General features: G+C 58.6%; 10 protein-coding genes across 11 annotated transcripts; 7 read left to right on the top strand and 3 right to left on the bottom strand.

The window, feature by feature from the left end:
- Positions 1-632: 632 nt before the first annotated feature.
- On the top strand, positions 633-3,924 carry SDRG_00126. Of its 2 annotated transcripts, XM_008605590.1 has the most exons (7): positions 633-1,061; positions 1,101-1,202; positions 1,256-1,781; positions 1,830-2,317; positions 2,362-2,737; positions 2,782-2,913; positions 2,960-3,924. In XM_008605590.1, exons 1-7 carry the CDS (start codon positions 661-663, stop codon positions 3,776-3,778), a joined length of 2,844 nt encoding a protein of 947 aa, XP_008603812.1. In that variant the 5' UTR covers positions 633-660; the 3' UTR covers positions 3,779-3,924. The 2 variants fall into 2 exon arrangements, with proteins under 2 accessions (XP_008603812.1, XP_008603813.1); XM_008605591.1 differs by having other exon boundaries at positions 2,782-3,924.
- A 939-nt stretch (positions 3,925-4,863) lies between these two features.
- SDRG_00125 (hypothetical protein) lies at positions 4,864-7,213 on the top strand. The gene is made up of 7 exons (XM_008605589.1): positions 4,864-5,003; positions 5,060-5,736; positions 5,786-6,264; positions 6,314-6,486; positions 6,533-6,600; positions 6,654-6,938; positions 6,987-7,213. The coding sequence occupies exons 1-7, from the start codon at positions 4,961-4,963 to the stop codon at positions 7,155-7,157; spliced, it is 1,896 nt and encodes a 631-aa protein (XP_008603811.1). The 5' UTR covers positions 4,864-4,960; the 3' UTR covers positions 7,158-7,213.
- Positions 7,214-7,601: 388 nt separating this feature from the next.
- Positions 7,602-9,675, top strand: SDRG_00124 (AGC protein kinase). The gene is made up of 14 exons (XM_008605588.1): positions 7,602-7,672; positions 7,717-7,848; positions 7,893-7,962; positions 8,011-8,058; positions 8,103-8,177; positions 8,220-8,273; positions 8,319-8,393; positions 8,436-8,509; positions 8,555-8,610; positions 8,657-8,685; positions 8,733-8,774; positions 8,834-8,986; positions 9,029-9,178; positions 9,226-9,675. Exons 1-14 carry the CDS (start codon positions 7,629-7,631, stop codon positions 9,553-9,555), a joined length of 1,332 nt encoding a protein of 443 aa, XP_008603810.1. The 5' UTR covers positions 7,602-7,628; the 3' UTR covers positions 9,556-9,675.
- Positions 9,676-10,209: 534 nt separating this feature from the next.
- Positions 10,210-12,073, bottom strand: SDRG_00123 (hypothetical protein). Its single transcript, XM_008605587.1, has 5 exons — positions 11,429-12,073; positions 11,289-11,377; positions 11,149-11,244; positions 10,900-11,101; positions 10,210-10,852 (listed from the first exon to the last, which is right to left on the bottom strand). Exons 1-5 carry the CDS (start codon positions 12,065-12,067, stop codon positions 10,244-10,246), a joined length of 1,635 nt encoding a protein of 544 aa, XP_008603809.1. The 5' UTR covers positions 12,068-12,073; the 3' UTR covers positions 10,210-10,243.
- A 1,319-nt stretch (positions 12,074-13,392) lies between these two features.
- SDRG_00122 (hypothetical protein) lies at positions 13,393-14,612 on the top strand. Its single transcript, XM_008605586.1, has one exon. It carries the CDS (start codon positions 13,437-13,439, stop codon positions 14,583-14,585), a length of 1,149 nt encoding a protein of 382 aa, XP_008603808.1. The 5' UTR covers positions 13,393-13,436; the 3' UTR covers positions 14,586-14,612.
- Positions 14,613-15,103: 491 nt separating this feature from the next.
- On the top strand, positions 15,104-16,937 carry SDRG_00121 (hypothetical protein). The gene is made up of 4 exons (XM_008605585.1): positions 15,104-15,839; positions 15,887-16,089; positions 16,135-16,351; positions 16,395-16,937. The coding sequence occupies exons 1-4, from the start codon at positions 15,246-15,248 to the stop codon at positions 16,887-16,889; spliced, it is 1,509 nt and encodes a 502-aa protein (XP_008603807.1). The 5' UTR covers positions 15,104-15,245; the 3' UTR covers positions 16,890-16,937.
- Positions 16,938-17,698: 761 nt separating this feature from the next.
- On the top strand, positions 17,699-19,323 carry SDRG_00120 (hypothetical protein). Its single transcript, XM_008605584.1, has 7 exons — positions 17,699-18,199; positions 18,247-18,341; positions 18,390-18,500; positions 18,551-18,764; positions 18,814-18,879; positions 18,922-19,006; positions 19,073-19,323. The coding sequence occupies exons 1-7, from the start codon at positions 17,729-17,731 to the stop codon at positions 19,261-19,263; spliced, it is 1,233 nt and encodes a 410-aa protein (XP_008603806.1). The 5' UTR covers positions 17,699-17,728; the 3' UTR covers positions 19,264-19,323.
- A 774-nt stretch (positions 19,324-20,097) lies between these two features.
- Positions 20,098-21,171, top strand: SDRG_00119 (serine/threonine protein kinase). The gene has a single exon (XM_008605583.1). It carries the CDS (start codon positions 20,177-20,179, stop codon positions 21,143-21,145), a length of 969 nt encoding a protein of 322 aa, XP_008603805.1. The 5' UTR covers positions 20,098-20,176; the 3' UTR covers positions 21,146-21,171.
- Positions 21,172-21,475: 304 nt separating this feature from the next.
- On the bottom strand, positions 21,476-23,375 carry SDRG_00118 (hypothetical protein). The gene is made up of 7 exons (XM_008605582.1): positions 22,858-23,375; positions 22,523-22,808; positions 22,342-22,471; positions 22,169-22,296; positions 22,017-22,116; positions 21,796-21,973; positions 21,476-21,755 (listed from the first exon to the last, which is right to left on the bottom strand). The coding sequence occupies exons 1-7, from the start codon at positions 23,362-23,364 to the stop codon at positions 21,570-21,572; spliced, it is 1,515 nt and encodes a 504-aa protein (XP_008603804.1). The 5' UTR covers positions 23,365-23,375; the 3' UTR covers positions 21,476-21,569.
- A 382-nt stretch (positions 23,376-23,757) lies between these two features.
- On the bottom strand, positions 23,758-24,702 carry SDRG_00117 (hypothetical protein). Its single transcript, XM_008605581.1, has one exon. The coding sequence runs from the start codon at positions 24,660-24,662 to the stop codon at positions 23,814-23,816; it is 849 nt and encodes a 282-aa protein (XP_008603803.1). The 5' UTR covers positions 24,663-24,702; the 3' UTR covers positions 23,758-23,813.
- Positions 24,703-25,168: the final 466 nt, after the last annotated feature.

The raw sequence follows: 25,168 nt of genomic DNA, 5'->3' as shown, positions 1-25,168 counted from the left end.
CGACGGATGAAAGAGCTGGTCCGATCCCACACAACAGGCAAACAATCGTCCGGCTGCCTACTTCGACGCCAACGTCTTGGGCTAAAACGGGTGCTGAGCGTCTTGCCCAATCCCGAGGACGCCACCATACCTTCAACAGGTACTACATGTCGTACGTTCACGACGATGAAAAGTATGCAAATCACTTCCTTGGTCATACATCGAGCGTGACGACAAACTAACCGCTCACTACTCGCTTAAGAAGCTCCCTCCGTTCACAGAAATGCCAACATGGAGCTAGCAAGGCCGCCAAAAACCGTTTTCCAGGGAAAAAAAATGCATAAATTCACGCTATTGTGGGAATTGAACTCACGTCAGCATTCCAGTCCGTTGCAGGGCGCACTAAGCAACCCAGTAGCCCAAAAATTCTGGACTAAAAAAAACGAAATATAGAATATTTAATAGTGTTAAAATATATCAATTACTTCAAGGGCACAGCCGACGTAAGAGCCAACTTGATTGGACAAGGGACTCGAACGCTCGAGTCGTGTGACGCAGTCCCATATCTCCCGGGGTTTCTTCCGTTGAGAAAGCAGCGCGGAACGAGCGTTGTTCGAGGGAGCGGTGCTTCGATCGAAGTTTACATCGTAGTTCGAAGCCCATCGCGACCGCAGAGCGACAATGCGCCCGACCATGAGCCTCGAGCGGTGGCTCGACGCGACGCGCCTCATGCTGCAGCAAGAGCGCGACGCGGAGATCGCGCAGTCTACGCTTGAGAACGATACACTGCCCGCGAGCCTGAACCCGAACGTCCTCCTCCATCTCCGCTTGGCATCGGCGACCACCGGGCTCTTTGGGCGGACCGTCCTGCTGCTCACGCAAGGCCAGAACCGAGAACTGCCTTCGCACCACTTTGGCATTGGCGACCTCGTGCAGCTAAGCGTCCCGACGGCGTCGCCTACGCCGGCAGACGCGAATGACGGCCTCCCGCGAGGGATCGTGACCAAGGTCGAGGAGCACGCGATCTCGATTGCATTCGAGGACCTTGACAACGCGGACGAGTACCACAACCAAGCGCTTCGGTACGCGACCGCAGCATTCGATCGCTCACATGCATGTAGGCTCGATCGGCTCGTGAACGACGCCACGTACCGCAAGCTGCACGAAGGCATCGACCGGCTTGCCAAGTACAACGACGGCCCGGCCATGAACATCCTCAACGTGTACAACCTCTTCGCATCGGCTGCTTGCGTCTCACGTCGTCCTCCTCTGATAGCGTCTTCCATGGCGGCGAGCCGCAGACCAAACCGATATCGCCCTTCACCCCGTCGACGCCGATGAACGCGTCGCAGATCGACGCGATCGAGTATGCGCTCGCGTCCAAGGACATTGCGCTCATCCACGGCCCGCCGGGTACGGGCAAGACGACGACGGTCGTCGAGCTCATCACGCAGTGCGTGAGTCAGCACAAGATGAAGATCCTTGTCTGCGCGCCGTCCAACATTGCGGTCGACAACGTCCTCGAAAAGGTCGCCGCGACCAAGCCAAAGTTCCGCGTCACGCGCATCGGCCACCCGGCGCGACTGCTGCCGCAAGTGCTGCAGTACTGTCTCGACGCCCGCATTGCGTCAGCCGACGGCACGGCCATCATTGCCGACATCCGCAAGGAAATGGGCGCGCTCCAGACCAAGATGGCCAAAGCCCGCAAGCAGCGCGCCAAGGCCAGTGTCTATGCGATGCGCAAAGAATGCCAACTGCTGCGGAAGGAGATCCGGGACCGCGAGCGCAAGGTCGTGCGCGAGGTACCGCTCTGTCCTCCTTGTCGCTGGCATGCCACGTCATGATGCTAGATTGTCGAGCACAGTGATGTGCTCTTTGCGACGAACGCCGGCGCCGCCACCAAGCTCCTCGCCAACCTCGTGTTTGATGTCGTCATCATTGACGAAGCCGCCCAAGCGCTCGAAGCAAGCTGCTGGATCCCGCTGCTCATGGGGAAGCGCTGTGTGCTTGCGGGCGACCATCTGCAGCTGCCGCCGACCATCAAGTCGGACGTGGCAGCGCGGGCACACATGACGCTCTTTGACCGCATTACGCGCATGGAGAAGACGAAGGGCGTCGTCAAGATGCTCTCGACGCAGTACCGCATGCACGAAGCCATCTCGAGTTGGTCGTCCCATGCGATGTACGACGGCAAGCTCGCCAGTAGCGACGCGGTGGCGACGCGCAAGCTCGGGGACTTGGCGCATGTGACGCACACGACCGAGCTCACAGCGCCGACGTTGCTCTTGCTCGACACGGCGGGCTGCGGCCTCGACGAAGACGTCGACGATGCACCCACGTATGCGTCGTTGTCTTGGTCGTCTTGTAACTGAGAGGCTCTAGGCACGAGGCATTGCGCATCTCCAAGTCGAATGCGGGCGAGGCCGACGTCGTCGCCGCGCACGTCCACGCGCTGTTGAACATTGGGTTGCGCCCTGATGAGATTGCCGTCATCACGCCGTACAACGCCCAAGTGCAGTTGCTCAAGCGTCTCCTCTTGCCGACGCTTCCGACGCTCGAGATTCGGTCCGTCGACGGCTTCCAGGGCTGCGAGAAGGAGGCGGTCGTCATGAGCTTGGTGCGCAGCAACGCGAAGAAGCAGGTCGGGTTCTTGGCCGACGACCGCCGCATGAACGTGGCGATCACACGTGCGAAGCGCCACGTGGCGCTGGTGTGCGACACGGACACGATCGGGAAGCACCCGTTCCTGCATGCGCTGGTATCTTAATCATGGTCGACGGGCGCTGGATTGATGGTGACTAGATGGAGCATTTCGAAGCGCATGGCGAGTACCGTAGTGCGGAAGAGTACTTGAGCACGACGTTGGACGAGACGCCCGCCAACGCCTTCGACTCGAACGCATTACTCTCTGAGCTGAAGAAAGATGCAAAGGAGGTATGCTTCGTCGTCGCCTTTGCAGGATGACCATGTTGGACGGTAGCTCCTAGCACCCAAGGCGACACCATTGGCCAAGCCGACGACCAAGCCGGCGCATGTGAAGAAGAGTGTTCCCACACCCGCCACGTCGACACCCGCCACGTCGGTGCATAGCCCCCCAACGTCGGTGCCGACGCCCTCGGTACCCGTGGCGACACCTCCACCAGCGCCAGTCGATACCCCGGGGCACGGACCGGCGAACGACGAGTCCGAGTCGGAGGACGAGGCGCCGCCAACGACGTCGAGTGCGTTTGGTGCGCTTGTCGGTGACTCGTCCAGCGACAGTGAGCCCAACGATCTTGGCGACGACGAGGCAAAGCCAGCTCCCAACGCCAACAGTCTGCTCCAGGACCTGCACAAGGAGCGGGTGGCTCGGCAAAAGGCGCTGGCGGCACCGACATCATCTTCCAAAACGAAAAAGAAGGGGAAAATGAAGGCACCGCCGCGGATCGAAGTGGCGCCGATCGCGGACAAGGCGCCGGACGAAGACGACTTGGCGTTTCTAGACCGCGTCGCGACGCAAGCCAACGTCTGCACCTTTGGCTCGTGCGCGCAGCGCATTACGCTCCTGGGCAGCGTGTGCAAGTTCTGCAACTTGAAGTTCTGCTATACGCACGGTCTGCCCGAAGTGCACGGGTGCGGACCGGCCGTGCGCGCGTTCGAACAAGCGCGTCATAAGACGGCGTCGTCGGCCGTCAAGAGCAACTCGTACCAAGCCAAGGAGAAGCGCAAGCTGCTGCAGAAGGCCCTCGACGAGAAGCTGGCGGCCAAATCCACCGACCGCAAGTCGACGAAAGCGACCAAGGCCAAGTCCAAACCGTAGTGACTCGACGTCGAAACCGTGGTTCTTCAACGCACTTTATAGTTTTTGCTGCTAATAACTCAAAATGGGCTTGATCGCAGACGCGAATGCCGAGTAGGGTTGGTAAATATCGTCTTTTTTTGTTCCATAATTGTACATTCGCAAAGTGTATGAATCGGAGCTCACAGCGCTCACGGTCACACGCTTCAAAACAGACGATTGCACACATCTGGGAAACGGCGTGTCGCATAGCATATGCCGGCGGCTTGTGGGTCGAGAACGACATTATTATAATAGTCGTTGGGTATTCAGGTTGAATAAAGACTAGCAAAGGAAGACAACTTGTTCTCTTTACGAGTACAGTGTAGTGGAATAAGGACGATGCCAGAGGACGGTTCAGTGTGGACGATTGAATCTCGATATACCGTTCAAAACGTCTAAGTAGAAAGGCTCGCGATTGATCCTTGTACCTGGGTGGCAGGCGCCACTAGAGCCAAGCCACCCGCCAAGATGCAGCTCCGAGCGTCCGGCGTCAACGTGCACTGTTGCTCGCTGCAACAGCCTCGTCGTTCGCTGCTACGAGACTCGCCACGACTTATCCGGATCGAAGCGACATCGCGGGCAGCATTGTATCGAAACAGTGCTATGAGTTCAATGACTGCGTCTTCAAGCCATGCGCTTAGTGCAGTCGTGGGTCGAGCGGCAACATCAACCAGTCGACACGTACGGAGCTGGACGAGGACTTGGCGAAGTGCTGAGGATATGCGTGTGCTAGAGACTAGCCATCGAGGAGGATGCATAATGGCGTTAGCACATGCATGCTGATGGAGCTCTCTGGAAGCGCATGGTCTCGTGCCATCGTAAGCGACAAGGCGTAGAGAGCTCTTGAGGCTACCTTGCGTCGCCTTGAAACATCGATATGGAGGCGTTGCGGGCCGCGCGCCACGCCCGCGTCGCCGGATTGGCCAAATCTCTGGCCAATCACAGGCCGTGTCTCTTAGAGTGGGATATTTTATAAAAATGACTCGGCGTTTCTATGACCCCGCGTCGATTTTTTTCGTGGCGGTCGAAAAAATGGGCCAATCGCAGCGGCCAAAAATAGAACCCGCACGTGATCGGGTCGCACTTAGTGCGACTTGGCATCGCTCGCGTTAAAAAACTTTTGGGGGTGTGTGGGGTCAGTCGGGGCGGCCATCGACGAGCATGGACGACGAGATCTGGTCGCGGACGCTGGAGCACATCCCAGGTAGACGTCGCCGCATGGGAGCTTCCTGGCGCATGAAGCTCATGGCGCCGACGTAGGCGTCGCGGGCTTGAACAAGAGCGAGGTGCGGAAGGACGTCAAGGAGGTCGAGCATCTCCTCGACGAGATCCGTAGCTCGAACGACGCGTGGAAGGACATGTCGAAGCAGCCCGAGATCGATCCGGCGGCGCCCGATGAGGCCGAGGATGCGGGCTCGTTGCAGCGACGCCGGCAGCAGCACCTCGCCAACCTGTATTTAAACAAAGCCATGCCGACGAAGAAGCGCAGCCGGGGTCGCGAAGTCATGAGCGCCGAAGAGATCATCGAGACGCTGCCGATCTGCCGGCGGGCCGTGCGCCTCACGCAAGCCGAGCTCATGGCGCTCAAGCGCGAGCGTCTCGAGCTCGAAGACAACTACCTTCGCCTGCGCACGACCTTTATCCACGAGATCGAGCTCATGATGAAGGAGGAGAAGGACCAAGAGCGCGTCATGCTGCGGATCCGAAAGAAGACGACGCAAGCAGCTTCGCGCTTGCTCTCGTCCAAGCGTCGCAACACGGCGATGCAAGATATCTTGACCGAGCTCGACGCACGGGGCGAGGAGCTTTTCAAGCTCCAGCACGAAGTGAGTCGCCTTCGCGCGGTGCTGCGACACCACAAACTCGACGTGGCCAAGACAACGGGGTCGGCGCTCGCGGTCGGCGACCTCGTCCAGTGCACGGCGACCAACGAAGCGGTGCGGTGCCTGGTTGCCTCCCGAATATCCCTCTCATCCCTTTCGATAGGGCGTCATTGTAGCCATCGACGAAGATGCCAAGCACGTCACGGTCGACATGCGGGATGAGAAGCAAGTCGAGATGGCGATCGACGACGTCGAGCACGCGCACGCCGACGAGCTATCGTTCACTCCGGACGAGGTCGCGCTCAAGGCCAAGTACTTTGAGAAGGCGAGCGAGTGGCTAAACGCTGAAGCCGCCCTCAAGGAGCTCGTCGAGAAGGGAACACTGGACGAAGACGAGGACATTGACGACGACGAAGTCGACGACGGTGACGACGACGACGAGGCTGTGGACGGCGACGCCAAGTCGAGCAAGGTGGAGGCCAAGATCAACAAGATGGACGACGACGCCGACCCGCCCAAGAAGCGCGCCAAGACGTCGGCGACCACGGTGGCAACGACCAAGCGCAAGACACTGATTCCGTTCAAGGGCTCGCGCTTGCCGGGTACGCCGTACGAGATGCCACTGCTCATTAGCCCCCTTGGGTACGCCCTGTCCCACATGGCATTGCCAACGCTGTACCTCGTTGCGTAGGGAGCTGCCGGGCTTCACCGTGGCGGCGGCCCCCAACGGCGACGGTGCCAACATGCAGTGGCTCGGCGCCAGCTTGCCCTCGGACCTTGTTGAATGGGAGAACGACCGTCTCGAGATGATGAAGATGAAAGGCGAGATTGAGCGGCTCAAGTTTCAATTGCGCCAGTCCGAAGGTATAGAAATCGTTGGGCGCTCGTGTGCGATCTCGGCTCTACCTAGTTCAGAAGAAGGACGCGCAGCACCATGTGAGCGTCCAGCTCGAGTCCATCAACAAACTCGTGTCGCAGGTACACGCACGCCGTTCCTGTACGTGTTGACGACCGTAGCATTTGGCGTCTAGTTGGAGAAGGAGCGCGAAGCCTCCAAGGACAAGTCGCATAAGAAGATCAACGGCAGCAAGAAGCGGGAGCGCCGCGACAGTTTGAGCGAGTCGGCGGGGCCGTCGTCGCCCATCAAGTCTGGCAACGACGAGTCACCGACCGAAGCGCAGCCGTCGAGCAGCAGCACCAAGGAGGACAGCGACCATGACGACGACAACGAGAACGATACCAACAGCAGTGAGGTCGTACCGCGCCGGACAACGCGATCCGGGAAGCTCACCAAGCCCGAGCCAGCTCCCGAGAAGGTACAGCATTGACTCTAGTCTTCTCACTGACGCAAGTTGCTCATGTAGGCAGCACCCAAGCGCGGCAAGAAGGACGACGCAGCCAAAGAAGAAAAGACCGTCGCGCGGCGGGCTTCAACACGAACCAACAACCCACGCGGCCCGAGTAACGGTGCCAAGGGCAAGGACGACGGCGAAGTCAACAGCAGCGGTGTTCGGCGAACCAGCAGTCGCGTGTAGGTCGCTCCGACCTCGTACTTGAAAATTACATAAAAACTTGCGTCCACTTGCGTCCACTCTTGGTCGTAGCTATTTGGCCAGAAGAGGTCAAAGAAGCCGCAACACGACCTGTCGCACCCACGGCGACTGACGCTACTGCAAGGTCGCTTCAAGCTGGTTCCAGACGACTTGTCTGTGTCGACGCGCCAGAAACAAGCCCATCCGCTTCATTACTTCTGCTTGAAGTGGAGGCGCCTTGGCACGCGCGTCGGCCTTGCGCTCATATAGCGTCTACCTCGCGCTCATGTAGCATCTACCTAGCGCGCCGATGCATTCTCAGGCGTCATCTGCGCGCCGGGCTGGCATGCTGCTGGACGTGTGCCATTGCCTGGCAGGCTAAAAATAGATTCGATCGTATCCGGATGGCTGGTTTATCCGGATGCGTGTGACAAAAAGCGGCAATAATCCGAACTCTGCGGCGAGGACGACGCGATGCCCTTCTGCTGCCAGTGCCTCACGACCAAGGGCTTCAACAAGTAGGGCGACGCATGCGCGAGGTGGATGCCCATGGCTCATGCAGGTTCCATGCGCTCGAGAAGGTCAAGGCGCGGGCGACGTGCAAGGAATGCGTCAAGGGCGGCCGCACGGTGCTGAGCCCGTGTGCCGAAGCCGAGTCCGAGCCGCCCATGACGCCACCGAGCGCCGCGCCCAAGTACGCTCGCTGCTGAATTGAGAGCATGTGGTGAGCATGTGCAGGAAGACGTCGGGCACGACCATTGACGATTTCGAGTTCCTCAGCGTCATTGGTAAGGGCGCGTTCGGCAAGGTGCGTTGACTGCAGGACGATGGCTGCAAAGGGCATGCTGCTGCGTAGGTGCTCTTGGTGCGACACAAGGCGACGCGCCACATGCATGCGATGAAGGTACTCCGTTTCGCAGCCTACGCACGCGGTTTAGTTTGGACTAGATCATCAGCAAGCAGTTCCTGGTCGAAATGAACAGCGTCGAGTACATGAAGTCGGAGCGCGAGATCATGACCAAAGTACTTGGTTGTCATCTGTGTACACTCTGTCATGTGTACTAGGTCAGCCACCCGTTCATCATTGGCCTCAAATACGCCTTTCAAACCGACTCCAAGGTGCGGAGACGATGCGAAAATGTCCTTGTAACTAGATCGGGGTAGGTCTACCTCATCATGGAGTACCAACCAGGCGGCGAGCTCTTTTCGCACTTGGCGAAGGAAGGCCTCTTGATGGAGGTTGGAGTCCACGCACATGTCGGATGCTTAGGTTGTGCGTAGGCCAAAGCCAAGTTTTACATTGCAGAGATGGTCTTGGCCATCGAGCATCTGCACAGCAAGGGCATCATCCATCGGTGCGTTCGCGATGTATGCGCTCGTCACCTTATGCGAAATGGCAGAGATCTCAAGCCCGAGAATGTGCTCATTTCCGCCGAGGGGCACGTCAAGCTCACTGGTACACGCACCTGATTTCAACAGCATTTCCAACGATTGAGATTTAGACTTTGGTCTGGCCAAGCAAGTGAACGATGTACAGATCGTCTATCGATTTCAAGACGCATGACGACAACATTGTAGGGCGACGAAGTGTTTACGTTCTGTGGCACGCAAGAGTACATGGTCCGCCGCCTCAATCACTCGTCGATGCACTAAAGTACTAACTAAACTACATTGGCTAGGCGCCCGAGATGATTCTCGGCAACGGCTACACGCAGGCCGTCGACTGGTGGTCGCTTGGCGCGCTGGCGTACGAGATGCTCATTGGGCGGTCGCCGTTCGAGACCAAGAACAAGAACCGCAAAGAACTGCATAAGAAAATCCTCACGGCCAAGGTAGACAACTTGTCCATATACCAGCTGTGCGATGGGTCCTAGCTCGCATTGCCCAAGTGGCTGTCGTCCGATGCACACTCGCTGCTCAAGTCGCTCCTCGAGCGCAACGTCGACAAGCGTCTCGGCGCCGGCAAGTCGTCCATGTTTGTTGTCCGCGGCGTCCAAGCCCTCAAGGCGCACCCGTTCTTCAAGGTTCTTCTTTGAAGTCTACTTGGGTTTAATGATTTGCTTGGTCTTAGGGCATTGACTGGAACGCCATGGTGGCGCTTCAAGTCGCGCCGCCGATGATTCCGGTCATTCGCAGCGAGACGGACACGAGCAACTTTGACGCAGAATTCACGGGCCTCCCACCCACGGACCTCGACTGCTCCGAGTTTGGCGGCGACCGAGATACGTTTCGCGGCTTTTCATTTTGCGAAGGGGACCGCCGCAGCAGCTTGGATGCCAAGAAGACGTCTACCGATGACGACGCGCTCGTCGAGAGCATTGCGAGCCTCGTCTTGCACCGCACGCGGTCCATGTCCCGCCGCGGCTCGATCGAGCTCAGCGCACACGATCCGCAGTATTAAACGACGACGATGTATGACAGCTACATTGTGTGTGGTCTACAAGAAGAGGACAATTTGTCCATACTTGCCATCAACAACTTGTCCTCGCCGTTTTCAGCCAATCATACGCATGCAATTCGGTGCCGTCTTCAACGCACTGCGATCAATGCGCGAGACCCTCCGTAAGCTCCTGCGGTATTAGAGATGAGCGGGTTAGGTCGTCGTTGACCACGCGAGGTACTCGTGATACGACTGATGGTCTTGGGCCTCAGTGAGACTGTCGAGAGTGGCACGCCTTGTCGGTGGATGCGTCCTGCTGCAGGCGCACGAGGTGTGGGGTGTCGTCGGTGTGTCCCCTTCTTCTCTTTCCAGTCGCGTTGACGTCGAGCTGGTTCTTCACCGAGATGCATCATCAAGTGGAAGAGAGCGACCCCGTTGCTGACGCCGCCTCGGTCGCGCCAGCGTCTCGAGGAGCTCGGCAAACAGCGTACCTTTGCCATCGCGACAGCTGAAGGACTTGACGGAGCTCAGCCTCACACCCGGTCGGCGACAGAAGAGTGAGACGCAGCTTCGCCATGGCCCAGCGACTGAAGCCGAAGACGAAGATTGCCGTCGTCGCTATGTCTGCAAAGTCTTTGCGTCACCAAGAGAACGGCCTCTCTCCAGGACACAGAGGCCGAAATCAAGAAGGGGTAGGTTAAATTAAAGTTTAGCATTGGAAAAGCCGGATGATTTCGCGCACCGGCGAGCGGCACACGGGACACTGCTTCACGGGCGCCGCGAGCAGGTGGTCGGCGCAGCGCATGCAGACGGCGTTGTGTCCGCAGGGTACGCAGACCGCGCTCTGGGGGCCGTCAAAGCACACGACGCACTCGCGCTGGCGGCCCGCCTCGAGCAACCCGCTCTCGTCCAACGGCGGGGCGCTGGCGGCAACGGCCTCGTTGACCGGCGACAAGAGCGGCGCCGACGGCACAACGTCTCGTGGTACCTCGGGCTCGGGCAGAGCTAGCTGCTTTGGCTCCGGGAGGCTCTGGTGGCGCCACGGCACTTGGAGCATGGACGACGACTCGATGACCGGTGACTTGGCGTCCGAGTGGCTGCGACGGCTTCGCCACGGCAGTTGCAGCACCGACGGCGTCGCCGCGGTGGACGGTGCAGCATGTCCTACTGCGTTCGACTCGGACAACGTCAGCTCCGAGAGGCTGCGGCGGGAGCGCCGGGGCACTTGTTGCAGCACAGAAGGGGTCTCGGTGGCGTGTGGGGACGGTGTCGCTGCAGCGAGCGGCACGAGCAGAGTGTCGGGGACGTCCTTGGTCGTCTACGCAGAGGCATGCGTCAATAGTGTTGAGCGATATGTCGACGTACGCTATAGGTCTCGAAGAAGGTCGACCACGACGCCAAGCCATTTGCATCCAAGGCCGCGCACTCGAGCTTGCGCATGACTGTGGGCTGGTCTTCGTGCGTTCGGTGGGCGCCGGCAAAGTAGAACGAATGATCCTTGTTACCAAACGGTCGCTGCGTGCCTGGCATCACCATTGGCGTCCCAAGCTTGTACACGACCGTCGAGCTACACGTCTATGTTAGTAGGCTTCCTATCATGGCTTTGGCGAGCACATCGGCACGGGCGGGAGGCGGCTGCCTTGCTTGGCGTCGAAAAAAGACAGTTCAAGGGACGTCGAGCGCACGTCGGTGCGCAGCACGATGACAAACCTAGGCGATGTTGAGCGCAAGAGCGTGGGCGTGACGGTGCGTACCGCAGCTTCCACGGGCGGAGACCTAGCGGCATCTTGACAACCGACGACTCGACGCTCTCGTAGAGCCATCCGCGGTAGAGGCTGCAGCGCTAGTTCCCGATTACTGCCATGAGGTCGAGCAAGTATATGCAACTCTGTACCTCTTCCAGAAGCCGAGCGCACTCTTCAAAGCTCGCCCAGTGGTCGTGCTCGAGGCATGCAATACGCGCAACGCTCAGCGCCGTGAGCTGGCGCTGGTTGCGCACGTACGGGTCAAAGTACGGCACGGCGAGGAGGAGCTGGACGATCTCGGGGTGGCCGGCGGCTGCGGCGCAGTGCAGCGCCGTGGCTCCCGTGTTGTTGACGGCGCCGACGAGGGCACCCACCGCGATGAGGATCTTGGCGCAGTCGACGTAGCCTTTGCCGCACGCCACGAGGAGCGGTGTGCTGCCTGTGGTCTCGTCGCGCTGCTCGAGGTACGCGCTTGTCGCGGGTGTCATTCTCGTGACAAAGTCCTGCAGCACCTTGACAACGCCGTACGCGGCGGCAACCAGCGGAATCTTCTCCGGGTCAAAGAACTCGACGCGGAAGGCGTCCTCCTTGCGCGCTTGAAGGTCATCGACGCTGGCGTCGAGCAAGGCGAGCTTCTTGGCGTAGAGCTGCGCGCCGTAGGCGTCCTGGTCGCTGAGACCCGCCTGCTTGGAGCGGAGCTTGCTGCGCTTGAGCTTGAGCGATCCGAGGCTCTTCTCGAGGCTCTCGAGCGCCTGCAGACTGTGCGAAGCCTGGCGCTGTAGCATCATTCGACCAATTAGAAAGTGTGCTGCAAGACCTTCTGGAAGGGCGTGTCGCATAAATGACAGGATTTAGTGTTGCACATGGCTCTGATATCCATTTCCATCCAGTATGGTCGTCGGCATTGTACGACACTATTTCATGATTGCAATGGGACAGTAATACATGGATCTAGTAGACGGGTCAAATAGTCACCGAGGAAGAATCCCCCAGGATTTATTCAAGTCGAGTTCCGTTCATTGACCTCGCACTAGGCGTCGAGAAAGCTTTTGCTGCGCTGCGCCAGCAGCCAGCTCACTGGACATACTCTCTCTTCGAGGACGTTTGGCGACCGCAAAGAGCGAACCTGCACCGACGTTATCCGGTTGACACCAAGCACTCCCGTTGCCACGTGGCTTTATCCGGCTCATCAAGTCCAGGATCAAGAGGCAACATAATGCGTCAGCGACCATCGTCATGCTGGGCTGTGTTGGCTTTCATTGCTCGTTTGTTGGAAATGGAAATGATGGTCGCAACGTAGATGCTTCTCTAGAGAATGGCATGAGCGCTCACCAGATCATCCTGCGTACTAGTATCCCATTACCTCCAGCTTCGATGAGGGAGCCTCAGAAAAAGCCTCGGCGTAGCCTCTCGCGAACGCTGCTAGCTTGAAAGCAGCTCTCTAGAGCGACCATCACCCGCAAGCAAGTGCGATCTCGTTCCAGCAGCCGAGTTCTCATGACGCATCATGCATGGCAGCACCCTTGTCGCATTGACAAGCATCCCTTCGCGATCAAAGTAGCTTGATCGCAGATCCAGTGCGCCGTCTACCAGTGGCCACGTTCGTCGTTTAGCTTCATCGCTCTGAGCCAGTTGAGGGACCAATGATCGACGCTACAACCCCGTGAAAATATGTCCCTCAATCATATAATCCCATCGCTCGGTGGGCCGAGGAGCTAGACTCTGAAGTGCATGCCCGACACCCGCTGTCATACCTCGCAAGTGTTTACTGCAACGTGGCTTTTCATGTCCACGACGCGAGGCTAATGCAAGTACCAAGTCTACCTTGGACTTGTTTCGCTGCATTTAGAAGATAGCGACACCATCGTTGTTGGAGCGAATTTATGCTGAAGTCCTCGCGCGGCTGGGCGAGGTCACGGACCGACGAATTAACGGACAAACGATGAACTAGGTACGACGGTCTGAACAACCCGCGAGGGGTATGACGACGGTTGCCGCACAATCTGCATAAAGGCATGCATATCGGGGTTCGAAGCGGCGATCTGGCATTTTGGCCAATCAAACATCGTTTCCGTTCAGGATCCCGTGAGATTGGCCAAAACCAAAATAAATACGGTGGCCGGCGCTTCCCGTGGTGGCAGAATCCGAGACGACGAGATGGACGCCGACGCCCCGCGTCGCCGATCGATGCCATCGCGCGAGGCGCGCAACACCGTGACCAACTACGCGTGCGACTCACCGACGTACCTTGACTCGGCCGAGCGCCGGGCGAAGCGGACCAAGCCCAACGACCCGCTGCCCAGCGAGACCGAGCCCACGACGGCGCCGGCCAGGGGCGACGACGACTCGGCGATCGAAGTGGGCAACTGCGTCCTCGTCGACTTGGGCCGCGACTACGAAGGCGTCGCTCTTGTCCGCAGCATGCAGTCGCTGGCGCGCCCGTCGTCAGCGACCACATTTGTCGGGCAGTGGTTCTATCGGGCCGAGGACATTGCGCCAGAAATTCTGGAAAAGCTGGGGACGCCCGTGCTGCACCACGAAGTGTTTCTCTCGACGCAAACCGACCGGAATCTGCTCAAGCACGTGCGCGGAACGTGCAAGGTCGTGTCCGCGCTCGACTTTATGGACCGGCTCAACGTCATTCGCCAAGGCCACGAGATCGACTCGGACGACGACGAAAAGACGTTCATTTGCCGCTTCCGGTACAACCCCGAGAACCTTCTCGAGCCTTTTGCGGCGCTTCAAGAGCACGAGATCCGCTTCAACTACTTGGCGGCTGCTAAGATTGGCACATCCCACCAGGTCGGGCCCCTGCCCCGCGTCGAGAATAGCCTCCGCGACCGCTACCTCGCCGAGAGCAGCAAGGACCGACCGCACCCGCGCGCACTGCACATGTGGTCGCCCTCGACCATGGAGGCCCACCCGTTCCTGTTCAAAAAGTACCTTGGCATGCTGGATGTGGTCCGGTATGGCGTCGGGAACGTCGTCAAGACGTATCGGAAGGCGTCGCTGGCGTCGACGGTCGCCGCCCACGTGCGGGGCCTCGTGTTTGCCTACAACGACGACGGCACGCTCGGGCTCATCACGTCCGACGGCGCCAATCTCTTGTGCGTCCAGAAGAGCGACGTGACGTCCGTGCTCACGGACGACCGCGCAATGCACCACTTTCACGCAACCAAGTGCAACGTCGCGCACGCAATGCAGCTCGCAACGACTGAGTACATGGGCCTGCAAGAGCACGAGCGTGCGCTGTACCAGCGCGAAGTCGAAATCAATTGCCTTTCGTCTAAATTGAGTCTAACTTAACACACCACCTTTCCACTTTTTCGACGTAAATGTGGTTTTGTCAGCAAAATTATAAGGGAAATTAGTCGCATTTCCTCGCATTGCACCAGATTCACACCTTTGAGATTTTTGGGAACGTCCCATCGTTAGCAATACGCCAGTGCCAGTACCAAGGCGAGAGCAGCCGTGGCGGTCTCTGTTATAACAGTCGATGCTACCAAGCTACGACTGATACGCTTTGATGATGCTGATGCTCCCTTGACCGAGTCGCAGAGGCTGGAAGATCTCAAAATTCGGGACAAGCAGATCTTAGTCGATCGAGTCACCAAGTGGTCGCTGATTGGTGCTGCAAACGTGCATTCCGCCGACCAACACTCTATCCAATCGAAGTTCGAACAAATATATGCGAAGCGCCCATTATTGCGTTGCCGGTCCAGCAAGGCGTCGTCGGGAAGCTACTTGTACGTGTACTGAAGGTCCTCGTAGCCCTCTCGTAGGACCAAACGCACCGAGTATTCTCATGCGTCAGGCTACTGGCACGGCAAACTCGGAGAGGTCGTGGTGCAACCTCATTCAAAATCGACCGTCGAAGTCGACTCGAAGTTTTCGAAGTCGTTGGAAAACCGGACAGAGTCCAACAGGCGCTGCGCGGTCGGTCGAAGCGGCTCATTCTCCATCCTCATGGACAAGGTGCTGCGCAAAACCGAGAAGCTGTACGACAAGGTGCTCGATGGCACGATGCGCCGAGAGAAGTGCATCTTCAAGGCAGAGAGCTACGTCCGCGACGCGGCCAAGGCTGAGCACTGGCGGCGCAAGCAGCGCGCTGCCAGCGGCAAGCTACAGAAGGCCCACGCCAAGCTCGGCAATGCGTTCGCGTCCAGCACGTTCCCGCCCGAGCAAGCTATATGGTTTGCATGCAAGTACGGCCTCGTCGACGTCGTGCGGCGTGCAACAGTAGGCATTGACGTGCCGGACGCCAAGGCGCACAACACACCCTTCATGATGGCGTGCCTTGGCGGGCATCTCGAGTGCGCCAAAGCGCTGTACGCTCGCGGCATTGAGCTCTTGGCGGTCAACCTAGCGGGCTTCACAGCGCTCCACTGTGCGAGCCAGCACGGACAGTACGTCATCGTCCAGTGGCTGCTCACACTGCCCGAGATGGACCCGCACGCTCGGTCTTTGAGCTCTCTCACGGCACTCGACGTGGCGCGACGCGCGTGCGCCGTCGGCGACAAGCTCGGCTGCGTCGTCAAGTGCATTCGACTCCTCGAGCAGGTACATGCCTATAACGACACCATCCAAATACTGATGGCCTGTCCTAGCGGCTGCTGGTGTTCTCGGGCTGGCTCTACGAGAGCGTGCTCGACTCGATCGCCAACAAGTACATTCTCAACACGGTCGGACTCAACTGCCACACGTGGCGCCTCCGCTTCGTACTCGTGCTAGCGACGGGCCACGAGACATCGACTTTGCAGTTTGTTGTTTACGACCAGCGCGAAAATGGCGTGCGTCCGTCGGCGCCCGAGTACCTACCCATGTCATCTTGCATATGGCTAATCGAACGGCATAGGTCGTTTTGGATGTATGAAAAAGGCGACCCGCTCACACTCCCGGGCTCGAAGCGCAACATCAACAACCGTGACCACACCTTTTCGTTTCATGCTCTTCAGAAGCCCAGTCTCTCGGAGCCCGGCGAGCTGCAGCGCGTCGAGTGTGCTGCCGTCGACGCCCCGAGCCTTGAGAAATGGGTTGCCTTCTTCGAAGAGAGTTTTGTCCAAGCCTCGATGGTGTGCTTCGTATCACTGCATTGGCTCATCTTGATACAACTAGCACGCGGCCCAGCGCGACGCCAGTAGCCGGTCCAACGACTCGTTCTTGCCACCGCGCGAGGGCAGCGTGCGGCGTCAAAGCTCGGGCTCGTCGTCGACAGAGCTCTTTCCTGCCATGCCGCCGCCGCAGTACAACGAACTCTTTCCATTACCACCACCCGTGCCCACCAAGCAGCTCGCCGTCGACACGTTCGACGAGATTGACGACGACCGGCGGTTTGCGGCGACGGCACCGTCGTTCTGCGAGCCAGCGAGCGCCCCGGCCTATGCACCACCGAGTGCACCGGTGGCCTATGCGCCGCCGAGTGCGCTGCTGCCCGCACCAAGTCGCGAGTGCGTCGTGTGCTATGACGCGCCGCAGGTCGGCGTCTGTGTGCCGTGCGGCCACAACGCTGTTTGTATGGAGTGCGCCGACCGGATCATGGCCCAAGATGCGAAAACGTGCCCCGTGTGTCGTGCCGAGATCCTTCAGATCATCCGCTTGTTCCAGTGCTAAACGAACTGCAAAAATCAAATCAACTTGGTCAACCAAGTGACAACGCGATCGACTGCCTGTTGTAATTTATAGGACGCTAGACTCCAACTCGTGAGCCAAAGGACAACGTCTGTGGCGAGGCTACGGACGCGTCGGATGATGACGTCGACGCCGATTTGATCCTGGCGTGCTGCCACGTCACACGGGCCGTTCGTCGATGGTAGGTGCGTGTCTGCGTGGCGGTCGCGCCAGCAAGCGCGCCTTATGTGGATGATGCACGCTTCGTCATGCGGGACGAGCAGCACAGCGCTCCAGCTCCGGTTTGCCGCTGCGCCGTTGTCTGAATTCAGCGCATTTTACGACCTACATTCTACATATATAACCATCACTCTATAGTTGAGCGCGCTCTCGTGATAGTCATGGCAGTTGAGATTGACGACGGTCAATATTCGGTAATTGCGACCTCGAGAATGCACATCAACTATCGTCGGGAGAGAAGAAGAGAGTACAATGTCGTGTCTCTGCCCACATATATCCCTTGCGCCAGCTAAAAAAGCCCTGTTTGGCCACACAACGTTCGTCGCGAGCGGGTTCCGCCGTTCGAGGCTAAGCGGGCTCGTACACAGCGTTCGTGTCGTCTCGTGGTGTCCTTCGTGGGCACAGATCTACCAGACATGTATTTGACCTGGTTAATGCAAGCCTCGCCCGCAACAAATTGTGCTTGCCAGCGCGCATCGTACACATATTGCACGGATTGCCATCATATTCATATTCCCACGTGGTTTTAAATATTGATGGGGCAATATGATATTGTATCTTGTCCATGCCCAGCCCATTTCAAGTCTCGTATTTTCGTCACCATGTTCGGCCTCCAAGCGCTCTACGAGTGGGCGATGACGGTCGTCCAGCCAGGCTCGGCGCTCTGGTACGCGGCCAAGAACGGCGACATCGGCGCCGTCACGACCTACCTCGAGGGCCATGGCCCCGACGCCATCCGCGACGCGCTCGAGATCACAGACGGTAGCGGATGCACGCCACTGCTCCTCGCCTGCGCCAAGGGCCACCTCGCGGTCGTCCACGCGCTCTTCGAGCACGAGGCGACGCAGCTCTACCTCCGCGACCAAGTTGACAACCGTGGCGATAGCGCCGTGCACCACGCTGTGCTCGCCGGGAAGGCCGAAGTGCTCCAGTACCTTGTGACGCTTCACGGCGTCTCGCCGTTCCGCCTCAACGCGCTCGGGCAGTCGCCGCTCGACCAAGCACGCGCCTTGTACGAAGACGTCGATGAGGCGCCGCGGCGATTCCTAACGTGCGTCGACATCCTCGAGCAGGTTGCCACCTCTGTGTGTTCTCGCAGCTGCTCATGACGTGGCATTAGCGCTGTACTGTCTTTGAAGGCTGGGTCTACGAAAGCATCGACAACTTGGCTTCGCGCACGCTGAGCGTCTCGGCGCTGCAGTCGTGGAAGCGGCGGTGCGTCACCACATGAACAGGACAGTACCTCGAAGGACGTTGCGGTAGGTACGGGATCGTACTGCGGACCGCGCTGCGCTCACACTTTGAGCTCGTGCTCTACTCGTTCTCGGCCGAGCGGCGTGACGATGCCAACTGGGAGCGGTCGTCGACGCCCTCGTACACGCCCTTCCTTCAACGTACACCCTTCTTTGACGACAATGAACTAGGTCGGTCGTGCTCTTCCGCGTCGGCGCCGACGCGGTCAACTTCAACAGCAAGCAAAAGCTCTTCAACAGCAAGCCCTTTGCCTTTACGCTCGAGTGCGTCAAGAAGGACGGTGCGCACACGTCGCTGCCGACAATGGTGCACGAGCCGCTCGAGTTTGCGGCGGTCAACGCCGACGGCTACGCCGCGTGGACCACCTTCCTCGTCACAGACGCCGTACGTTCCCCGACCATCTCCTACCGCTTCGCACGAACCGCTTGCGTAGCTGCAAGCCGTGTACGACCCGTGCATGGACCCGGAAGCCTACCGCTCATCGTCGGTGCACACTGAGGTACCGTACTTGTCGTAGCCGGATTCGAAACCATTGGAGTAGTCTGCGGCGGCCCGTGCCCCGCCGCCGCCCTCGCCGTGCACCCCGACCGCTCCGTCGTTGGACGACGTGCTACTGCCGAGCCCAGGTACTACTTACTGCACGGTTGTTGTCGTCGGTACTCTGTGGCCTCAGGACACTTGCTCGTCCGTAGCGCCAACCGCACCCGCACTCTACCAAGCCGAATGCATCGTCTGCCTCGACGACGCATGCGATGCCGTGTGCGTACCCTGCGGCCACAACACCATGTGCCTCAGCTGCGCGTCGAGCATTTTCGAGTCGACGGCCGAGTGCCCCGTATGCCGTGCGCAGATCCGCGAAGTGATCAAGATCTACCGTGCCTAGCCCCATTTCCTACTTGTAATATCGTGTCAACCGTGGTTGCTTGGTTGGCTTGGTCGTCGACGGCTTGCGATGTGGCGCCACCCGTATCTTAGCGAACTCGTCGCGAGTCATAGAGATGCGCGCTGCCATTACCGACGCGGATGTAGGAGCTGTACGAGCAGGCTGGGCACCTGGCGTGAATGCGACTGGTAGCGACACAGAGAGACGCTGCTAGAGCGTGTCTGGTCGCAGGACGCAGGGCCATGACAGCCGAGCATCACGCGCCTCCATTAGCCCGCGCTCGGCCAATCGGACGGCGCTGCAAGTAGCCATCACCTGCGATCGCCTCCAAAATGTGATGAGCCATCGCTATGTTCTCAGCGATATGCTAAAGGCTGCAATATTTGGCGCTCTAATATCGCGATTCGACGCGACCTAAATTTTATTTTTCGCAGTCGATGCGATAGAAAGAGCCTCCGCGAACATTCCTATGCACGCGGTTTGCCCACATATACGTGTTATCAATCCTTGGCGGCCGCCGACAGTGCGCAGGTCCGTCATCGGCGTGACGTCAGACGGCAGTAATCCGGATAACGTCTTCAAATCCGGAAATTGGTATACTTTTGTGTCAAGTTGTGAAAAATTGTCGGCTTTTGCATATCGTAGCCATGTCTATACAAATTTGTCCGCGCCAACTTCAAGTGCATTAAAATGTAATGCAATCTCATGCTCCAATCTTTTAAATACCCTGCGTTTGTATACTGTACTGAATCTCTCGCATTAAAAAGGAATCTCGTTTGCATTTTATTGTGCATCTGTCGCAGGCGGGCGCGTGCCAGATTCAAGAAGCCGTCTCCGCCGCTCTGCTCGTACAGTGTAGTCGGACTCTAGTAGGCGCCGCCGGCCGAGCAAGGCAGTTCTTATTTAGCGAGCCATGCCCCACTCGCACCTCGCCAACACGTACGACTTTGTGCGGCCGTTGGCGCAGACCGACGCGACCTTGGCCGTCTACCAGCACATTACGAGCCGCGACCTCGTCGTCATCAAAAGCTTTCCAACGAACGCGGTGCATGTCGACGAAGTTGACGCGCGCGAGCTCGGGTACAAGGAGCTCGCTATCAACCGCGCACTGCAGCCGTACCCGCACGAGAACGTCGTGCATCTCCGCGATCACTTTATTGAAAACGGTCAACTGCACTTGGTCACCGACTATTGCGTTGGCGGCGACCTCCTCTCGAGCCTCCTCTCGACCTCGTCCGTCTGGAAGGAGGGCCACGTCGTGGGCCTCTTTCGCCAAATCGTGAAAGGCCTTGCCCATATCCACAAGCACGACATTGCACATTTGGACGTGTCGCTCGAGAACCTCTTGCTCGACGGCGGGAACGGTGTCCGGCTCTGCGACTTTGGCCTTGGACTGCTCTCGACACCGACCAAGTTTGGCGGCGTCGGGAAGCTCTACTACATGGCGCCCGAGATGTTTATGCGCCGCGCTTACAACGCGCAGGCCGCAGACCGCTGGGCGCTCGGCGTCGTGCTCTTCATGCTCCTCACGGGCCGCCCGCTCTTTGAAGAGGCGACCTTACGCGACGCCAACTACAAGATCTTTTTCGAGGCGCAAGCAGCTACACCCGAGACGGGCGTCGCGGCGCTCATTGCGCGCGTCGGCCTGCACCTCTCGTCGGCCGCACTCGACCTCGTCACCAAGCTTCTCAACCCGAGTCCAATGCAGCGCTTGTCGCTGGACGACGTGCTGGCCCACAAGTTTTTGCATCCGACCCCGCCCGTCCTCAAGAACCTGCGCAAGCGGTCGGCGAGCCAGCCCGTGTTGATGAGCGTGCACGCGCTCAAGCCCATGGCGCAGCTCTCGATGCGGTATCTCTCGTCGCTTGCGACCGCCACTTAACATTATACTAACTTATTCTTCATCTTATTCTTTCTTATACTCGTTGTGAGTGAAATACCAGTCGACATGTGGTCTACACCAACAAGCGTATTGGGGAGCCAATCCCCCTCACGTAGCCAATGATTGCTCAACACGCCGGCACCTGCGCGTGCCTGCCCATCACCACCACCCTAACGCTACTTCAAGTTGCAAGTGCAATGTCGCCGCTCGCACAACTTGTCTAGCCGCTTGCCCGGACCACGCAACAAAGGAAACGCGTTGGTGATGCACTGCCGTCACTCGCGTCGGTGCACCGAATGGCTGCTCTGCTGCACAAGCGTACGCCCACCCATCAACTCGCGGCAAAGCTCACGTAGGTTAAGATTATCGCCCAAAACTCTCCGTCGCGGGAGGGTTAACAGTTCAAACCGCGGTTGAACCGCGTCTAGTCGGTCTTGGTCTTGGCGACCTCGACGACCGTCCACTGCCAGTACGTTGTGTAGCCAAGCGCCAGCACAAAGTGAGCGCACGCGTAGAGGGCAAAGAGGTACTGGTGGACGTGGGGGTACTTGGCCGGTGGCGGCACAAGCGCGGCCACCAAGTGCAGCACGAGCATGCCCAGCAGCGACACCTACGCGGTGTTGAGCGCCACCAAAGTCACGGCCACGTACAAGCACGTAGACGCGCTGCCAGCGATGGACTCGGCCGCCACGATCGATACCCGGCGCCGAGACGTCGGCGTGCAAGCGCGACGATGTCAGGTACGGGTAGATGCCAAAGCAGACGTAGCCGAGGCTGCCGGCCACATACGGGACAACGAGACCGTCCTTGACGAGCAAAAAGTACATGCTACTGCGGCATCAGACATGTTGTACATCGATACGCGGTATACCTAAAGGTCGCGACAGCACCAAAGTGGCTTGCGAGCAGCGACGCTTCCGAGAGCAAAAACGTCATGGGCAAGAGCGGCAGCAGAATCGATTTTTCGTGGACTAGACATGCATAGCATGTCAACACACTAGAAGACAATATTGGCAGATCGACCTTGATACGAAAAGAGAAAGAAGGCCATCGAGCAGTTGAAAAGACTGAGGAAGAAGCGCGTGCGGCTCGGTGGTCGTCGAAGGAGGTCGAGAACCGACGGAAGAAAGGCCAGGAGCGTGGCGAGTGTGCTACCCCAATGTTATGAGAGCTGGCCGACAGCCTCTGCGATGTACCAGAGGTACACCAGGTGCTCTTGGCTGGCGACGCGCTGCCGCAGCTTGAGGAAGAGGTCGAGGCAGCACCAGACGTTGGCCACTTTGTCTTCAAAGAGGCCACGCCCGACGGGGAAGATGCGGTGGAGCACTAGGAGCACACGTCGTGTCCTATTCTGGATGTTGCAAGGTATCTATGTACCTTGGGCCAGGCCGTCGACGCAGGTCGTGTCCGAGAAGACGCAGAACGGCGCCCAGAGCACCGAGAACGTCAGAAGGACGGCTGTTGCGAGCGTGGCAAAGAGAGACAGGAAGCGGGGACCATAGACACATTTGGCCAAGAGGTAGAACGTGATGGCCGGCGCGTAGTAGAGCGACATTTGCTTAAAGTTGAGCGCGAGGCAGTAGCAGACGGCACCGACAAAGTTATAATCGCGCAGAATGCACACAACTGCAAGCGTTGTCAAGCCCAGCGACACGTTGTTGTACTAGTTGGCATGGATATAACACGCTCCTAACAGCAAGAGAGGAAGGAACCTGAAAGTGGCCGTGGTCAATCAAGATGAACGCGGGCTGCAAGAGCATGAGCATGAGCAATTCCATGCGCAACATCCACTGCTTGTCGTAGACGCACTTGGCGAGCAGCGCGAGCGACGGGATGAAGACGACGAGATCGCAGATGAGGACCGTCGCCCGCATAAAGACCTTGCTCGTCACGGTCTCGTAGCCGCGCGACGCGTCCAAGGCCACGAGCGCGGGCTCGACAACGCTAGCCACCGAGCCGCAGATATATGAGACGTACGCCGTCAGCGGCGGGTAGTCGAGGCCCCAGTACAAGAGGTCGTAGTGGTACCAGCGCGAGAGAGGCAGCTGGAACGTGAGCTCCATCCAATGGCGCTGGGCTTCGTAGTCGCCGAACATGGGGCTAAGGCCCATGCCCGAGTACGGATGCAGCGAGACGAGCCAGCGTACGAGGAGCGCGACGACGACGACGAGCGCAGCGCCGGACGCCTGGAGGCCCTGCGCTTCCAAGGTCGACCACATGGCCAAATGGCCATCGAAGACACAATCGCACATTTATGGACCAATCAGAGCGCGCTGCGTGGCTTCGAAATTTGGGTGCCTGTGGAGCATGCCACGTCATCATCGCGAAGGCACGGTGATCTTCTTCGACAATGCAATACTTGTAGCTTCACCTTGCTCCCGACGGAACGTACCTTGCCGCAGCCGTGCGCCAGGCTCTTCGATGCTTTGCCGACTGCGCATCGCTGTCGTCATCAAAGCCGAGTTTGGCGAGAGTCGTTGGACACCACGGTTTCTCACGCAAGAGCTAGGTATGGATGCTTGGGGCTGGTGGGGCAACGGTGCTGCTATTCGCACTCGTACCTCGACGGGACGCGGGTCATTGTAGTCGTTTATGACTGAAATGTAATCGGTGGAAGCGTCGTGAGTTGTATAGGATAACAATGCAATAATAGATGCAATAGCTTAGACTAAAAGTCACCACCAAAAGTACCCCCGCCGTCACCACCACCGCCGCCAAAGTCGCCGCCAAAGCCACCACCATCACGGCCATAGTCGCCGCCGTCGCCAAAGCCGCCAAAGTGATGGTGGTGGTGCCCACCGTCAAGCATGCCACCGACGATCATGCCTTCGACGAAGCCGTTGTTGCCGCCGTAAACGACGGGGTGCGGCGCCACGACGACATGAGCCCCGCCAAACACTTGAGGTTGCGGCTGATACACCACTTGGGGCTGTGGCTGGTACAACACTGGCTGGGGCTGGGGTTGGTACATGACCTGTTGCGGCTGCTGGCCGGGGTACATGACTTGCTGGCCGGGGTACATTACTTGCTGCGGCTGCTGCCCCGGGTACATGGCTTGGGGTTGGCCACCACAGTATGGCTGTTGTTTCACGGGCTGCCCTGGGTATCCGCCTTGGCCTTGCGGTGGGTACACGATGGGCTGTGCCATGGGCACGGCCATTGGCACGGCTTGCTGCGGCACCGTGATGATGTGGCGAACGCCGCAGCAGAGTTTGAAGCATTTCCGAAAGAAGCAGGCAAAGCCCACGACGATGAAGATAAAGATCACACCCCCGACGATGCCGCCGATGAGTCCGCCGCTCGAGCTGGAGGATGTCGTCGGCTGATTCTTGCACTCGCATGCATAATTCGACACGGCGCAAATGGCGCCCGTTGGGCAGCAGCAGCCGAGCGTCGCACCCATATTACTGAGCCAGTGCCCGCAAAATCGCCCCGGCGTGTTGCGGTACGCCGTTGCGCAGTTGCCGGTGGCTTCACACTGCTGGCACCCATCGAGCGCCGACGTGACGGCAAGCATGGCCGATGCCAGCAGCAGCTGAGGTGTACTGCTGCGTTGCATGAAGAAGCTAAAATGAAATCGTGGCGTTGGCTCATCATGGCAGTGGCTATTCATAGCCACTGTGTTCCCTTTGCCAATCAAATATCTTCGTCGACAGAGTTTGTATTGTGGACAAAAGAGTGAGCGACGAGCCTTTTCCATTGAAAGCTCGTGGCTTACGCAAGGGCCAAACGAAGCACCGCGACGACGATGTCAAAAATGTGCCGTTGCCGTACTAGCCTTCCACGGTCAGTTGAACTCTCTGGATAGTGGCCGTTGGTCGATACCCATTGGACGGTGCCCGAGACTTGCAAGCGTCTTTCTCGATTACCTGCTCGTATGACAATGTGAACGACGGATTCTAGTTGTATAGCCGACAGAGTACACGATGCACATGCGTAAGACGAAGCCCCGTGGGCCTTTTCTAGGATGATGCTGGGAAATCGACTAAGAATTCTTATTGCTATGACCAAGACGGTCCATCT

Source organism: Saprolegnia diclina, assembly GCF_000281045.1.
Source record: "Saprolegnia diclina VS20 unplaced genomic scaffold supercont1.1, whole genome shotgun sequence".
Classification (NCBI taxonomy): domain Eukaryota; phylum Oomycota; class Saprolegniomycetes; order Saprolegniales; family Saprolegniaceae; genus Saprolegnia; species Saprolegnia diclina.
The sequence above is the reverse complement of the archived record's forward strand: the minus strand, read 5'-3'. Positions and strand labels throughout refer to the sequence as shown.